At 34.7% G+C, this 18,311-nt stretch overlaps 1 protein-coding gene across 1 annotated transcript in view; it reads right to left on the reverse strand.

The window, feature by feature from the left end:
• raskol (Ras GTPase-activating protein raskol) overlaps window positions 1-18,311 on the reverse strand; it is a 192,299-nt gene that overhangs the window by 151,842 nt on the left and 22,146 nt on the right. Inside the window, exon 2 of the mRNA XM_090175852.1 lies at window positions 1,696-1,841. Coding sequence (XP_090031978.1) covers window positions 1,696-1,841 — 146 coding nt within the window. The remainder of the gene's footprint in view (window positions 1-1,695; window positions 1,842-18,311) is intronic.

The following is an 18,311-nucleotide window of genomic DNA, read 5'->3' on the forward strand; positions in this document are numbered from 1 at the left end:
GGGCGCTTTTGGAAAAACCTTTTCCCTGATTCTAAGAAACTGCGTACGCAGTGATTACCCTTTGCCCCGAAAATGCGAACGCGTTCGCAGGCCTGACAGACAGACCCACCGACAGACAGACAGACACGGTGGTTGTATAACCCCTCCTAGGGTACAAAGTCCCCTCGGAGAGGTAAAAATAAAAACCAACAAGAAAAAGGCAATTAGTGGCGCGATCTATCGGCAAAATTATCTAAATGTATACAAAGTCCTGAACGCGATGATTTAGATCAAGTCACGTAACTGCTGTAAAATCGGTCCTTGCTTGAGATTACCGGTAGATGTCCAAACGCTCGCGCTCTTCTCTTATTTTGCCCGAGAGTGGAGCACGCGCTCAAAAATAGTTCTCGCACTCTTTGGAGCTCAGAGCGCGCCCACCTCTGTTCATAGACTATGCCCGAATAGTTTATTCCCACAAACTTACAATACATCAGCGTGTTGAGGGGAAGCATGGGCTGGTCCAAGGCGCAACGCAACATGATTTATATTTTAATTTGGTATATTTCTAATATAACTTTCTGATTAATAAACTGATCGGCGTTTCTTAATAATTAACTAAAAATTTATTTTAATGCTAAATTATAGTTTGTATAAGCAGAAAGATTAAAAAATATTGGCTTTGATCTGTTTTATTCATATCTTCCGGTGATGATAGTATCATAATGTTATTTTAATTGACTTAGTTTATATGGTAAAGATTCAAATTATATGCATATGCTCCAATACCTTACTTAATGTGCTCTTTAAAATAAATATAACTTGCAAAGCGTTCTTTCGGGAAGGCCACTAAGCAGCGCCATTGGAGGGTGCGGCCAATATTGGAACCCTTAGATGGTTATATTCCTAAACACCTTCAACGTTACATTTACATAAAAAGTTAAATAAATCATAATATATTACTAATAGATTTTCAACGAAAATTAATTTCATAAAATCAATAAACATAAATTAGAAATATTCCTCTATTTTAATTTATCTAATTAATTTAATACAGATAGAATATCATTTAAATTGTTCTTAAAAAACTCCTTTTAAAGTATTATCTCAGTATTAATACAGTCAAAGGCATGGAGTAAGTATTCGTCTATCGTGTCACGACGAATAAAGTTCTCAAAATTAAAATCGTTTTTAATTATTGAAAAATGACTAAAGTGGGCCGATAATGAGAGCTATTAAAATTAGTTTTAATATAGCGTAGGTTTCTTAAAGAAGTCTACACTTTGGTGTTACGCCTTGATTTATTTCTAAGAAAATTAATCGAACATATACTGTGTACCTAATTTAGAAAACTGGTATTAATCAAGCTATACCTCGATAACATCGCTTTTCTGGGAAACTTTCTACTTAATACAAAAAAAAATCCTGTCATATTTTTTAGTTTTATGTAGTTTCCAGCGAAAAACGTGGGCTGATTTATTCAGAAGAAGTCAAGTTTTTGCACAAAGTTTGTCGAACTATGACATTTTCGAAAGAAAAAAAATTTCAGATAAACTTTACGCGAGGAAAATGAATACTAATTATATACCCACGTCTGTTTTCAATTTCGCGCATATTTAAAAAAGGATCCGAGTAAAAATGCTAAACAAACATGTTTAGATCATTTGAAAATTGATAAGCGTGTTCAAAAATTAAAAAAAACTATAAAGAAAAACTTACACTCATTTCTTCGGTGTGAAAATGAGTAAGGGTTCGATCATCTTGAAGCAAGACGCAGTACAAGGGCCGCCAAATGATTTGAAAATTTTGCGCTTGGTCGTAGCGCCATCTGGCTATGTGCGGTGGAATCTCCAATGATTCCTTATCTATAAAATAAAAATATGACTTAATTAAAAATCATGATACTAATAAATATTAACTATTAAATATAATTTGTTATAATTGATGTATTTTATTTTCATAAAAAATAAAGATTTGAAATGTGTAGTATAGATGGCGACACCATCGATATTTTTATGCTTTGGGATTCAAATTTCTAAGCTGTAACACGTTTATGATTTTGTAATAAAAATGAATTATTTTTACTTTAATAAATATTAAATATGAAAAATTAGATTTTAAATAAAATATTAAAATAAAAATGAAGAGGGAATTTTTACAATTAATTTTTTTACACTAAAATAAATATAGTTTTAGTCCAAGTTTTCAGTTTTGTACTAAGATGAAGTTTATGAACATTCAAACGTAAACGTCGTCTGCTATCACCTCGCCAATTTAGCTGAGAGGTATTAAAACAGATGGCGCTATGGTTTCTACACTTTAAGCCTATTCAGTGAATTAAGTTTAATGTTTCCATAAATCACGACTTTGGTATATAAATGCTCAATATAAAACAAGATAAAATACATTTCTTAATCTCCACTATCAAATAGCAATAAAATCTAAAAATAAGCCCAATCAAGGGCTAGTATACGAGCAAATCCCACTCCCCACATCCAATTAAAACTAAGAGAAAAGCACAGAAAATAAAGAACAGATCCTTCTCTTCCGAGAAAGAGTGTGTGAATTCCCAAAAGCCTGAGCTAAGATTTGGAACTTTACCCTCGTTTGAAGTAATAATAGAGAGAACCCCGTGGCATCTTCCCGTTCGTCTCCCTTAATAGACGTTTCCCCCAACAGGGGACTCTAAGCCGCAGTTGCCAAGCAACCAGGATTATATTCCAACTAAAAGCAGGATGAAGAGCGGCGTGGAATATACTATACGCTCCGAACTACCGCACCTTTCAGGGGAATTGAACATTCTGTCAGAAGCAGACTCGCGCTTTTAGACGAGAGCAAACGAGGCAGTTCGATACGGGCCGAAGGACTCTAAGCCGTCTCGAATTGACCGAACTGTTAGGTAACGTGTAGAGCTCAATAGCCGAGTCTAGCCCCCTCTGGTGATTTCCGAGCGAAGTTTTAGGCCATAACAAAGAAATCTAATAACGGGCAATGTCTGGCAGTGGAGAAATTTAATGATATTTAGAAAGGGGAAAAGAAGCGGGGGAGGCAGTCTCTTAGACGCTGTAGGCTGTGTTATTTCGCGAACAATAGCCTCTCTGTTTACTCAAACGGTGTTATCCACCATATTTCTATGCTCTGGTTTATCTCCGATATCTTTTGTTACTCTCTAGCGAGGCGCAAAAAGATGCTAGTCTATTGTAGACGAAAATAAGTTAAGGGGTGTTGTTCACAGATGGCAGTGTTGTTGCTATGGGTGGAGAGACATCCGGTAATCGTTAGTTGTCCCTATCATTGTTTGGCTAACGTGATTATTGTTCACGCGAGCGTTATTTTCTCGAACTTTGAACTTTACTTTTGGTATTTTGGGCTTTACGGACGTTTTTCGTATATACTAATGATCCTGTATGCCTAATACCAAAACATATAATTTTGCTATTAAGCCTAAAGATGTATTTTCTTTTGGAAAACTAGATATATATATTTCATTATTTTTATCATAAAAGCAATGACATATATTTTTATTCTACGAGCAATGACATCTATTTTTATTCTACGAGCAATGACATCTATTTTTATTCTAAGAGCAATTACATCTATTTTTATTCTAAGAGCAATGACATCTATTTTTATTCTAAGAGCAATTACATCTATTTTTTATCATAATATAGCAATTACAACTATTTTTTATCATAAGAGCAATGACGTCTATTTTTTATCATAAAAGCAATTACATCTAATTTTTATCATAAAAGCAATTACATCAATTTTTTATCATAACAGCAATGACGTCCATTTTTTTATCCTAAGAGCAATTACATCTATTTTTTATCATAATATAGCAATTACATATATTTTTATCATAAAAGCAATTACATCTATTTTATTATCATAACAGCAATTCCATCTAAAATTTATCATAAATGAAATTCCATCTAAAATTTATCATAAATGAAATTCCATCTAACTTTTCTCATAAGAGCCATTCCCAAATTTTTCATCACTTATTTTTATTTAATTTTTTATGTTAACCTGCATTGCCCTTTTAACAGTGATACAGGGGAATTGAAACCGCTTGGGAGGCTTGTGGCTGGCTATGCCACAGATAACCACAAACGTCCTTACCCTAACCAGTGCTTCAAAACCTCTGAAAGTTGTTATGGAAACCGGAGACGAAAGTACACGGAGAAAACCCCCTTTAACAGACACTATTTACGATTAATAATATTATTATTGCAATGTTAATATTTGTAATATTAACTTGCAAAACTCAACGCAGAAGGAGTTGTTCCGAGTTTTCCCTCAGTGCTACAAGTTGTGATGGAACCGCGCTCCTCTTGCTGCGCGGGGAAAGTGATAACCACTTCGCCACCCTGCCATAAGAGCAGTTTATTTAACGAACGACTGAAGAAGAGCCTCGGCTCGAAACGTCTTGTATAAAATAAGTTTTATCTTCTAATACCATGCCGTTTTCTCTGAATTAAACATAATTTCTACAGTTTATTTAAGTTGTATCATAAAAGCCACGCGTATTATATTGTTTGTTTTGCAGTATTAATAGCTACAGCAGGAGCTTCGACCAATCATAAGAATTATCATAAAAGCAATTCCATTTATTTTTTACCATAAGGGAAATTAATCTCTTTTTTATACTAAGAACCTTAATTTGACCTACCATTTATGTGTATGGTTTTCACTAACATCAAATTAACCAAATTGTTTGTGACAAAACACAGAATAAATTACTCGTGTTAATGAGATATTCAATTAGACGGAGAAATGCTTTCCATATGTTTTACATACACAAGAGCAAACTTTGGTCTTAACCAGTGTTTTTTGTTTATTTAAATTAAGTGATTTAATTCGAGATTTAAATCAAGTAATATTTTTAAATAAATCACCATTCAATGTATTTATGAAAATGTACAAACGTAGGTTTTCTAGCAATGTTAATTCAGATTAAACTCAATTAAGTAAACCTTTTAATTAATAATTAAATTTAATGGATATTATTTTAAGTTTACATTACCCCTGCACTCAAATTATAAATAAATTTGTGAAGAAAAACTGGCATAAAATTTTAAAAATCAATAAAATGAAAAAAATCAATAAAAATCCGATTTATATCAATTAAATCTTTTTTTTAAGATTTATTTTAAAAAAATTTAAAAATCCACAACCCTGATCTTAACTTAAAAAATAATCTTTTAGGAAATTAAGCCCAAATTTTCTCAACGCACACAAATGTCCCTGGAGCCTTCCTGATATTTCTCTAATATTTGCGAATTATCAGAAGTCTATAATAAAATAGTATGAAAGGTCCTGTACCCGACCTAAACGAACGATCTTATTATTAGTATTTCATACACTGCTGATTTTACTCATAATTTAACAAAAGTCAATTTTTATAAAACAATTGCCCATTAAGAAAAATGGCGAAAAGGATAAATTCGTTATTTTAAAGTTTTAATTTCTTTCAAAATCGTCTAAACAAGATTCATACAATATTAACCGTCCAAAAAGATCGCTAAAATATGGTAAGTAGAAAGATTTTTTTTAGTTCCGGGGAAAGGCCTAAGGCCAACGTAGAAACGTCAGGCAGTCTGGTTTGGTCGGCAAGCGAAGCATGCACGATTTCAAATCAATAGTTTTCTGGGAAAGGCCCTCCCCGAGATCCAGCAGCGGGAGGTTAGCAGTTTAAATATACGAGTCTGGCTCGGCTTGGTCGGCAATTTAGTGACGGAGCTACCGCGCGAAGGCACTCCCAACTTTGACACCCGCTCGGAAGTTGGAGTGATAAATATTCAACAACGGAGTTAGTCGGGACCAGGTTAAGTTTCGAGCCTTAGATAACACGCAGACGGCGCTTCGACGTTGATTTTGATTAAGTTGTCGTGACTGCGACGGCCGCTTGACGTTTTTCGCCTCGCCGATTTCAAACCCTGATTTTAATTCTGAAAAGGGATTTTATGGAATAATTCAGCCTGATACTGTACAAACTATATACGCGTAGTAGAAATTGTAGAGTGTAGACGGATTAATAATCTTTCTTTTTACGGATTGTATTAAACTAAGCTTTTATTATTAAATTATTTGAATTTCACGACTATTGACTTATGAGGATAATAATAATAATAATAATCAGCTATGCTAATACCCAAGGCACCACCTTAGGCCCAAGTCATCTAGCGACTTTTAATGCCTTAAACAGGTGGCCGGGTTACAATGCGTAGGAGAGCAGACTGATAAAATCAAATCCGGCGGAAAGAATGCAGAACTGCAACTGCTCAAATTAGATGTGGTGGAAAGAATGCAGAACTGTAACTGCTCAAATTAGATGTGGTGGAAAGAATGCAGAACTGTAACTGCTCAAATTAGATGTGGTTTTAAAGAATGCAGAACTGTAACTGCTCAAATTAGATGTGGTGGAAAGAATGCAGAGCTGTAACTGCTCAAATAAGATGTGGTGGAATGAATGTAGAACTGTAACTGCTCAAATAAGATGTGGTGGAATGAATGCAGAACTGCAACTGCTCAAATTAGATGTGGTGGAAAGAATGCAGAACTGGTCCAGTTTTATCTGGAGGAAATAATGGTGAAAGTGTACTAGTAAGATCGGATTTTACTGCTCAGACCAAACGATTTTATTAATATTTTACTGCTCAGACCAAACGATTTTATTAATAGTTTACTGCTCAGACCAAGCGATTTTATTAATATTTTACTGCTCAGACCAAACGAAAAAATATATTTACTGCTCAAAGCAAACGAAAAAATAATACTTTACTATTCAAACCAAACGGAAAAAATCGAATACATTATTTCTCAGATCAAATGAGCCGCAAGAACTCACGTGATAAAATGAAATTCAAATCATCGACCTCTAGTGAGTGCTTCGGAATTTACGCATTGTAACGCAGAAAATATATTTGACTATTTAGATTTAGTATTGCAGTCAAAAATGTCCATCATATATATTTTAAAACCTCGGATTTAACCCTTAACAAATGTAGTGTTATAAAAATGAGAGTGAAACATTAGATGTTACCGCGCCTGTCTTGTTCGGCTTTGGTCGTAAGCGTGGGATTTGTCAATTGACACAAGTGGCGCGTACGGCGACCAAGCAGCGGCGTCTGCAGTCACGATATCCCCGACAAAAAGGAAATTTAATTTTTTGTCAATGTCGGAGATGGAAGGGGTTCTTGTTTCCAGGTTCACAATATAAATTGCTCGCGCGACGAATTTTCCGGTAACCAGCCATCGTAAAAAAGCGAGGTGAAACGTGATCCCAGATAATAGCAGCCTACGTACGTCAAAGATGTCGAAAGGTAAAATGTGGGAGACTCCGAACACGGAGATACGCGGTACTTGATCGCCAATGAGTACTTGCAAGTACGGGGGAGTTGAAGTGACCACTTCACAAGTATAATTTCAACGGTTCGGTTCATTCTACTTGGAAATTTCAGGCTTTCCCACCGCACGCGGGAAAGAAATTTATAGTAGCTGATAGTGTTTTGAAACATTATTTTTAATTACCAAATTTTACGATTAACATCTGTCATATAATGGATAATGTATGAATGTATAGTATAAAATAAATTTAAAATCATTTAAATAACACCTCTTTATTTTGTACTACTGCTTATTATATAACAAAAATGCTTAGATTTATTACTAGATGCAAATATAAATAGTGTAGATCGGTTTAATTTTAACAGTGCATATTGTGAGATACTTAATTGCTTATGCGTAAATACTATAATAATAATAATCAGCCAGGCTAATACTCAAGGCACCATCTTAGGCCTAAGTCATCAAGCGACTTTTAAAGCCATTAATTCAGGTGGCCGGGTTACAATGCGTAGGAGGGTGGTACACTTCGATCTTAACGTGTTATTTAATTTTAATATAAATATACGAAATCGTCTATTTTTTACATATTTTAGAAGTCTATCAATTAGCAATTTTAATATTATTTCATTTGCCAAATGTATACCATTACGATATTTGTAAGTAACGTAGTAAGTAAATAAATTTAAATTAAAGTGAAGTACTTGAAATTAGTTTAAATCAATAAATTCAATTCCCAAATTTTAAATTTAATTATAAAATCATAATAATAATATTTTATGTAGAATATTTAGCACCATTACTTCTTCTTGTAAGTAAAGTAGAAAATAAATTTAAATTAATTTAAAGTGTAGTACCTTTATTTATTTCGAAACAATAGGTTCAATTACAAAATTTTACATTTAATTATAATATAATAAAAGTAATTTTATTTCATGTAGAATATTTAGCACCATTAGGCTACTTGTAAGTAACGTAAAAATTATATTTAATTCATTTAAAGTGTATATTAAGTAAAATTATTTTGAAAAAGTGACTCCAATTACAAACATAAATAATAATAATAATCAGCTAGGCTAATACCCAAGGCACCACCTTAGGCCTAAGTCATCGAGCGACTTTTAAAGCCTTTAATTCATTTACAGTTAACCTTTGTACCAATATTTAATGTAGAAAATTTAGCAGCATAGGGTATTTGAACCTAGCTGAAGCAACCCTAGATAAGCCACGATAATATAATACGCTCATTCACGTATCAGTTTCGTAGGAACTAAAAGGTTTCCCATCCATCGAAGATTCGCTACCGGTAAAGATAATGCGCGATTCATATTTCTTAGATCCCATTACCGCGTCAAATTTGATAAATGTCCTTCTCATCTTTACAACGTCATATTCAAAGAGAAAAATAGGATGATCCCTTATCGATATCGCTCAGAATCGGAGCGTTCGCTTCCGTCTTTGGAGCGGTACCAGAAGAATGGGTTTACGTGGGAGAAATTTCCATAAGAGTAATTCGAGCTTAATCCCACGTTCAAGACGATTTGAATCTACACGATGCTTCATTAATAGGGAACAGGGGACATTAAGATTTTAGGATATACAGAATTCCCTCGGCGTCTTTAAGGGAGGAAAACAGAGAGTTCAGAGTCGGTACCCTAGCAACGCCCTGTTCGTCTCCCTCGAGGCCATCTACATTTACCTCGAGGCAGGACGGGATTAAAGGGTTTAAAAGACTACAACATGCATATTCCGTTGGCTCAATTTGCTTCTATGGGCGCTAAGGTTTAAAAGCCGAAGATTGCGAACTGGTACTTGTTAGGTATTATAAATTAATCTCTCTCGTTGTTTGCGGGGGAACTCCTCTGTTGATGAATAAGGGGATAAACAGCGTTGTTTATTCCTTATATTTTACGTATCGTTGCTGCTAATTGATTGGAATATAATTAAACGGAAGACTGGTTTCCGTTTCTCGCTTTAGTTTAAATATCAAAGTCAAGGAGATTATTGATGTTGAAGTTTCTTAAAATAATTTTATTTATTGTAAGGAAGTAAACATGGAAGCTTGGTTTGTTACATTTTATAATTGAACCGTGATTAGTTATATCCTAACTAAAACCAACTTCCTTGTGTAATTTCTTTTAACAAATATTACAACTCTTAATTAGGAATTTTTATTTCTTAGTATCTAAACAAAATAGTACAATTAATCTATAATCTGAATATATATATATATATATATATAATTAATAGTTAATGTGGAATTATTACAACACCAAAAACTGTTTTCTATAAAACTAATGGACATAAACCATAATCAAAAACCAAATTTTTCAAATTGAATGGTCCACCAGCGCTCCTACCGAGAGGATTGCGAAACGTTTCTACCCAAACACAAATCACGTACGTAGAAAACGTTAAATGACCTTCATTACATTTTTAAGAGACGTTAGGCTGTTTGGATAGGTTTCAAAACAATATTTATTGAATGGAATTACTACATTACATTCAACATGGCCCTAAAACATCAGTAACCCGTTTATTTTAATTTAATTTAATAACAAATTTTAATTAGGCTTAACGTCGTTAGCGCACCTAGCGCCCGGGTTTAAAATTTGGGTGGATATCATTCCAATATCGGACACCGTGACGTTCTAGTTTCGGGTCCAGTATTTTATTTGTCCAAGGTTTAATAATAATAATAATTATCCTAATAAATCTTATAAAACGTAAAAGTGCTTATATCCTGTTCCACATCAAAAATCATTTACGATTTATGATTATATTATTCATAGATACCCCGAAGAAAAAGTGTGCTCGTATAGCTTACGATTTCATTATTTATTTATTTATTATACGTATTATATTTATTATTTATATTTGAAGAAGCCAAAGGCTTAATCCATAATGAGAATCCGGTTTTAAAGCCTTGAGTCTTTTAAAAAGGAAGAGTTGTGTTAATTAACTCTTTTTGGGGATCATGTCTGGAAGCGTTGGTGGAGATTAGAGACACCTCTTCCATTGGGCTTTTAGCCTATCCGCGCTTCTCAGTCAAGTGCCTGGTGACACCGCGGTATTCCAAGAGACAACTCCAGACGAGTAGAACATCAAAATTTCGAGGGTAGAGGAGGATCGGTTGAAACGACGGTGACACACTTTCCGAAAGCATCCTTAATGAGAGGCAAACCCGGCTTTGTAGACTCGCAGATTCTAAAGGCTGTCGCGACTTTCAATGGCAAATATCAAAAAGCAACGCACCTTTGGATCGTACACTTTCAAAGCAAAACACGTTTTACTGAAAGTAACGGAAATTAATGGGATCAAAATCCGACCGGAATCGTTAGATTCGTTTCAACGGGGAAAATTCAATCTTTTCAAACGGGAATCTAACATTTCTTTCTTTTTATCTTTATTCTTAAAGGAAGTATTGACCTCGGACAATTATCTTAAATTATCTAATTGTCAGGTTTAACTATCGAGAAACAATGGATAATTTACACATTTGGTAAAATTAAAGTTTTACAGGAAATAAATTGACCCATTACTTACGAGGAAACAAACTTTTTGCAGGGAAGTAATTAGAGATAAGATTTTAATGTTTTATTTTACACTAGATGTCGGAATACAAGCAAATAAAATCAGTTAGGATTGAAGAACGCCCAATACCTTATAAATGTCTGCACCCATGGTTTATGTAAAAACTAAAATAATTTACAAAATTGCTATTATTTCATTTTCCGATTCATTCAGAAATGTCTTACAGGGAAACTAAAATTTAAAACGAAGCCCTGAGAGGTTTGATATTAATGTTTTCAAATTACACTAGATGGCGCTAGTTTACATTTTTGTCAGGAGTCTATAAGCAAATTCTTAATTCAGAAACAGTTCACCATCAATTGAATCAAGAAAAATACTGTTGGCGACATCTATTAAGGCTTACAAATTTAAAGCAATTAAGTGTCGGCTGGACGTGCAGTAGTTACTTTTTCAACAGATGTCACTAGCGTAGAAATAAAAACAAGACACTTAAAGCAAGTGTCGGCTCCTATTTTAAGGTTAGTATCATTGGCGAGCGAAAGATGTCACTAACGTAGAGTTTAGTGGAAATTGAAACAAGTTGAGCAAGCAAATTATTCCCTCAAAAGTAGGTGCCTCGACGTACCTCTTCCTTTAATTGGCTTTGCGTAATCACGTGCGCAGTTAACTTAGCTTGGATTGGCTTTTCCACAACCACGTGTTTCAATCACGTAATCTTCGACTTTCAAATAAATGACAATAAGTTTTTGAAAGTCGATAATAGATGGAAGCACCTTCCCGGCGATCTAAGCAATCATAGCCATCTTCGTTACATAGACCCAATCAAAAATACAGAGGGCAACGATAGAGCCGACACTTGCTTTAAGCTAAATTTTGACCTAAAAGGCGGGACATAAAAGTACCCCTCGCCTTGATTGACTCGTTTGTAAATTTGTCAAGAACTTAAATTATAGTAATTTTTTACAATATGTTTTATATGGATACATAATTTACGTTAAAGTCCACTAAGTAGAGTATTATAATAATCTCTGATGACGTTATTGTTTCGCTATTTGAAATTTTAGCTTCTTTTACCATTAATAGATGGCACCATGCTCTCCAGTGAAGTCGTTTTTAGAAGAATCGGATATATTAATTGCCATAATTATCATAATATGATAGAGCCGATGTGAGAGTTGCTTTAACGCAGGAAAAATTCGACAGAAAAAAAGTAAAGTCAAAGATTGTTGGCGCCATCTATTAAGACAAAATTTATCCCAGAAATATATAGCGCCATCTAGTACAACTTGACGTATTTAAAAATCAACTTCCCCTGTAAAAGAACCTTGTCCCTAGTCATACGGGTATCACGGTAAAAAATAAAAATACATAATACAAAATCTAAACTGTAAATAATAATAATAATAATAATCAACTAGGCTAATACTTTTAATGCCCTTCATGCCTCGCGAGCCAACAGCTCCCTACACTAACTATTACCGTTAACCTGTACAAGCTTATATGTAAATATAACTTTTTGTAACTGATAGACTTGGCTCCCCCCGATTCAAAAGGGATGCGTTAAATTAATATTCATTCATCGGTCTATTTAGATTCCTCGAATTTATCTCAATAAGAGCGAATAAATTAGAATTAATTAAATTAAAGGGATAGCAAATTAATGCTAGAATGAAAAGAACCAATTATTTTAATTTCGCAAATTGAAAAAAAAAAACTGTCAGAAACAGGTTGTTAACCCGCAATTTAACGGTGCAACAATTAAACGGTTGTAAGAGACGCGCCAATCGAAAACCCGCCTCAACACGCGTATGATGTAACGTCTACACGCGGTAGTGGCGAAATATGATGGTCATAACCCAGATCCGCGAGACAGGAAAGTGGCGGGCCAGCAGGGGCACGTGCGTCCATTCCCGAGAGGCAGACCGCCGGACTGGCGTCCGAAATGACGCTTCCAAGCGAACACCCCACACTTTACATACACGGAGAACAGTCTAGATTGGCCCTCGCCCCAAACATCGGATAAGAGCCGTTTAACGTCGGCAACGTCCTGTCATATCGGCTAACCTTTAAAACGGTTGAATAATACCTTGGGTTTCGCTGTTCCGGTCATTCGAGATGACCTATTCCCACTACCGGGAGCAGACCTCACCCCTCTATCCGCGTTGAACCTCAGTGCGGGGTGATACCGCGCTCGGGCTCTCCTACCGAATGGTAGCGTATTGGACGGGTTCTTCAACTTTCCCAGGCCAGTAGGCGCCACCGACGGTGACCCCGTGACCTCCGAACCCCCGAACTTCTACGAAGCGGGAGATTTTCTAATCACAGTATTTCACCCCCTGGACTGAGCCTGATCTACACGCGCCGTACAGTTCAACGACGACGGCCTTGTCTGAGCTGACGCTTCGTTGCGGTGATTCTCGACTATTATACCGGGAAAGTAATTACCGAACTTCATGGGAGCTTGAATTTCGCCGCAGCCACGCCGCAGACAATCCGGGTCTTTGTGAACTTGGCGAATACGCAAAAATGTTTTCCACATTTAGTATAACAGTCCCAAATAGAGGTCGGGGACGGTTAATCATTATCCATGTTTAATTTTTTCTTTCAGGAAAAAAATGTAAACAAAGAAATTTACCGGTTAATATTTCGGAAAATGATTTAAAAAAATGTATTATTCGTAAAATTTGGGCTTTTTATCGACAAAAACGTCGTTTTTCCGATTAATTTTACTAATTTATCAAAAAATTAATCGGATAATACAGAAATATAAATTACTTGATCAAAACGTTTTACGAATAATTTTGAGAGCTTTATCTATTGAATAAAAGTTAACCACCCCCCGACCTCTAGTCCCAAATGCGGGGCTTCTAATAGTCAAATATTACATTTTAAGGGCGCACTAACCAAAATTGCAATTACTAATTGTATTAATTTGTTTCGAAAATCTATTTATCTTTGTGATATTGTTTAAATTATTTATTTTTTGAATTTGTTTCACTGCATAGAAAAGTTACATAAAAAGCAAAATATTAATTTTTAAGCGTCAAGTAACTAAAATTAAAAATAGACAGGTTAAACCAAACTCTTGAAAACTCGAACGGGGAAACTTCTATATTGTAGCTACTTCTACCCTCCTAGAAGTTTCCGCTACACGTTTTCAAAATTTTAACGAAGGAAACCTAAAATTAAAACTTATATTAAAAATAAATTGTGAGGGTTTTTGATAAAATTAAAAATTTTGTACAAAACTAAAATTAATTTGTTTCGAAAATAGATTTTCTCGGTAATATTGTGGTTAATTTATTTATAAACTAACTGCAATGTATACGATATTAAATAAATACGGAAAACTAACATCCACACACAAACCAATCATGGAATTTAATAGTCTTCATAAGATACGGCTTGTAAACCAAAAATCATTAAGGTTCCTAAAAATAGAACAATTGCAGTAACGGTTCACGCGATCAAATACATTATATCATTTCCGCAAAAAAATCAATGAAACCCTTGTATCAAAAACAAACCGGCTCGAATTAACATCGCAGTAAATCCAATCTATTCCCAGAACTTTATAAAAAAATACTAAAAGAGTCAAAGGACCGCGAAATCATTTACTTTACAATCCATTGTTCGCGGAAAAGGGTCAAGATAACCGTACAATCTCTTCAGAGTTGGAGATACACGGATTTCAACCCAATCGTACCTTGGAAAACGCTGACCAGTAACCGTAGTGGTACTATGTCTCTTAAGAAAAAAAAAGTGTAGCTATTTAAAGTGTTAACCCGGTAAACGCCCATGGTCCCCTAAAGGGCACTCGGCGGATAAAGGAACTCAACAGGGATATAAATATTAGAACAGGCCACAGACATTCTGAAAAGAAAAAAAAACATAGTGTAAAAGCGGCTGCCCACGCCCGAGCCATTAGAGAAACGCTAGCTCTTATTTCGATTAATTCGTCTTTATGTTTCGCAGAATTTGCACCGAGGGGAGCCTCGGAAAAGAAGAATTTAATTGTCGTGTCTAAGGGGTTAAAACCTCGCTCTAACTAGATGACTCTGCCGCCGCGATAAATTGCGCTAACACAAAGAACACCCTTTTTAAACAAAGACAGGGTTCGCAAAAAACCGGCTTTTTTAAAAAGTTAAGAAATTTGGTATGGTTGTATCCGGTGGTTTAAACTGGTTAAACCCACTAATAAAAAGTGCTAAAATTGCTTATATCTAGCCCTCATTAATTCGAAAATGCTCAAATTGCTTATATCTGGCCCTCATTAATTCGAAAATGGTCAAATTGCTTATATCTGGCCCTCATTAATTCGAAAATGCTCAAATTGCTTATATCTGGCCCTCATTACTTCGAAAATGCTCAAATTGCTTATATCTAGCCCTCATTACTTCGAAAATGCTCAAATTGCTTATATCTAGCTATCATTAATTCGAAAATGCTCAAATTGCTTATATTTAGCCCTCATTAATTCGAAAATGCTCAAATTGCTTATATCTAGCCCTCATTAATTCGAAAATGCTCAAATTGCTTATATCTAGCCCTCATTAATTTGAAAATGCTCAAATTGCTTATATCTAGCCCCCATTACTTCGAAAATGCTCAAATTGCTTATATCTAGCGCGTGTCAGTACCTTTACATTGTGAGGCTTATTTACCCGCTTTTATACCCTAACACGGCGGTGTATTTTCACGTGCAAAATGGATTTTAAGATCCCAATTGCTTATATCTAGCCTTCATTACTTCGTGAGACGACGTAGCAGACGACAAAAGGTGAAGGTTAAGTTTTAGTTTCGTTTTGGAATAAAAAATGCAGAATATTATATTCTGCATTTTTATTTGAAATAAAAAGTATTTAAATTTTCAATATTTCTAATTCATTTCTCAATATGGATTTATTTCGGTCGTTAAAACGGTTTAAACCAGTCTGGCTGGTTCTTCCCTAACCCTGAACAAAGACCAACTTCTATATTTATCCGATTTTGTTTAAGGGTTCCATGAGCGTAATAGTCTGATTGATGCGAGGCTGAAATTCAATACACGACTAACTGATTTTCCCAGCGTTTGTTGTTTAAATCGATTCCAAGCAGATCGCCTCATTGGATTATCTACAAATACGGGTGTATGGAGTTTAAACTGTGATTTACGCGGGCGAAATTCAAACAATGCAAATTGATAATTCATGTTCAGATGGAACAATATTGATCCTTACTATAAATTATCTTCGAAAGTTTATCTTTAACGTACGTATTCAGATATCATAGTTTGAATGCTATAATTTATATACTGCCTTTACATTTTGCAGCTACACGAATATATTCAAGTTAACTATGGTAATGAGTATTCTATAACTGAATTAAGTGCTTGGAAAAAATACACTTAATATGTATATTAATGCTAATATAAAATAGGTTTTGTTATGAATAATACAGGGGAAAAAACTTTGAGACAATTCTAAAAAAAATTCCCGGAAAATAAATTGTGTATAAGCTTCGAAGGTACTTATAGCAAAGGAATTAAACCTTAACTCAAGCATCATTTGTCAAACGTAAAAACCTTCAACGTTGAAAAAAGAATGATTAATAGCATTTTATATATTTTTGCTTTCCATACTTAAAATGCATTTTTTTTTCTTATTTTGGAAGTATTTGTGTGTGTAATTATTTCGATCTTACCATAATTTATTATTCAAATTACTTAGTTTTAAGACGGTAAGTTAAGAGCTTAAAACGACCCAATCTATTGTACATTCACGATGTTTTTAATTTGAAAAAGACTTGATTCTTGAAGCGATTTAGAGTTGATTTCTCGAAACAAAAAGGAAATTTGCCCAAATTAATTTCACAATGACAGCCGTCATGGATTATAAAAATGACAGACTATTGTTAATTAATACAAAAACAACAGAAATTGTTTTTTTTTCCTAAATAAATGAGGTGATTAAAAGACAACTTCATAAAGGGAGTCACTGACCTACAAAATAAACTTCACCAACCCTAAATATCATTATTTGTTGATGGTGCCTTTCGAGACTATGTCGATTAATGGGTGTGGCTCAGAAGCGTATTCAATTAGAGAAGCCACGTTGAAATATTGTAATTATGCTTGAAAGTGTGTTAAGATAATTGCTATAGTTAAATTCTAATTTTAAGAATATAACATAATATATAAACTTTGATTGTGCTTTAATTATTTAAAATTGAAATGGTATCGGAAATTAAAATTACAATTTTAAAATAAGCTAAAACAGCATAATTAAAAATTAAGAAACAACACGTTTGCTTGTATCAAGTTTAAGCAATGATGTATTTATTTATATTTAGGGAGAATAACTATTGAAACAATTTATTTTAGGCGGAGTGGTTAGCACTTTCGCCTCGCAGCAAGAGGAGCCGGGTTCGATCCCAACTTGTGGCACTGCGTGAAAACTCGGAAAGACTCCTGCGTTGAGTTTGCAAGTTCTCTCCCCACTGGTTTAAGGGGTTTTCCCCCGAGATCTTCGGTTTCCCCTTCCATAAAAACTTGTTGAGGTTAATGGTAATACTGAGTCTAGGGAGCTGTTGGCTCGCGTGGCTTGCAGGGCTTGCTACCACCCTCCTACGCATTGTAACCCGACCACCTGAATTAAAAGGCTTTAAAAGTCGCTCGATGACTTAGGCCTAAGGTGGTGCCAAGGGTATTAGCCTAGCTGATTATTATTATTATTAATTCCTGTTAGAGCACGAGGTGAATTGGAAGCAACGCTAAAAGTCAACTCCAAATAGTAATTATCCCTAAGTTGAAATAAATACCATCTTGTTACAAGCTAAATAAAAAAAATCCACACATTTTATAATAATTATAAGTATAATTGAAAAACAAAACCATGCACTGAATATCAAAAAGACTAAAGCCATAGAAGTGACAGTGTGTGTTACTGGATTACGATGTTATCACATTAACCTCGAATGAAATGCTATAACTCTAAATGGAAGAAGATACATAGACACACGGGGAAGATTAAAGCAAAGGCCCACCTCCGCGCCCATTTCGTTTTACGACACTATCCACAGCCAAGGACACGGAACTTTACGCATTCCCGGTTTCAAACCCTGCTAGTAAAGTTGTTTCGAGTCAAACTAGCGATAAGCAACGCGTAGAGTAGAATAACCAGACATTAAAGCCAAAGGCGAAAAAGCGCGTAATCTAGAACAGAAAAAGCGTAAGGTTCCCAGATTGACCAATCCAGCACGGTTCCAGTGGTTTTTTTAGCGAAGCCATGAAAATCGTTAAGATTAAAAACTATCGCGGAGGTCTGCCGTAAAAGGCAACTGCTGTCATTACACGGTACCTACAGCTAACTAAATTCTTCGCTAAAGAGAGCAGCATAAATCGACCCATATTACAATATTTATAAACACAAAGTTGTGGGCGACTAAATATAGTCGTGTTCTAGTTAGCTAGA

The sequence above is a fragment of the Leiobunum rupestre genome, chromosome 5 (assembly GCF_980474605.1).
Source record: "Leiobunum rupestre chromosome 5, qqLeiRupe1.1.hap1, whole genome shotgun sequence".
Taxonomy (NCBI): domain Eukaryota; kingdom Metazoa; phylum Arthropoda; class Arachnida; order Opiliones; family Sclerosomatidae; genus Leiobunum; species Leiobunum rupestre.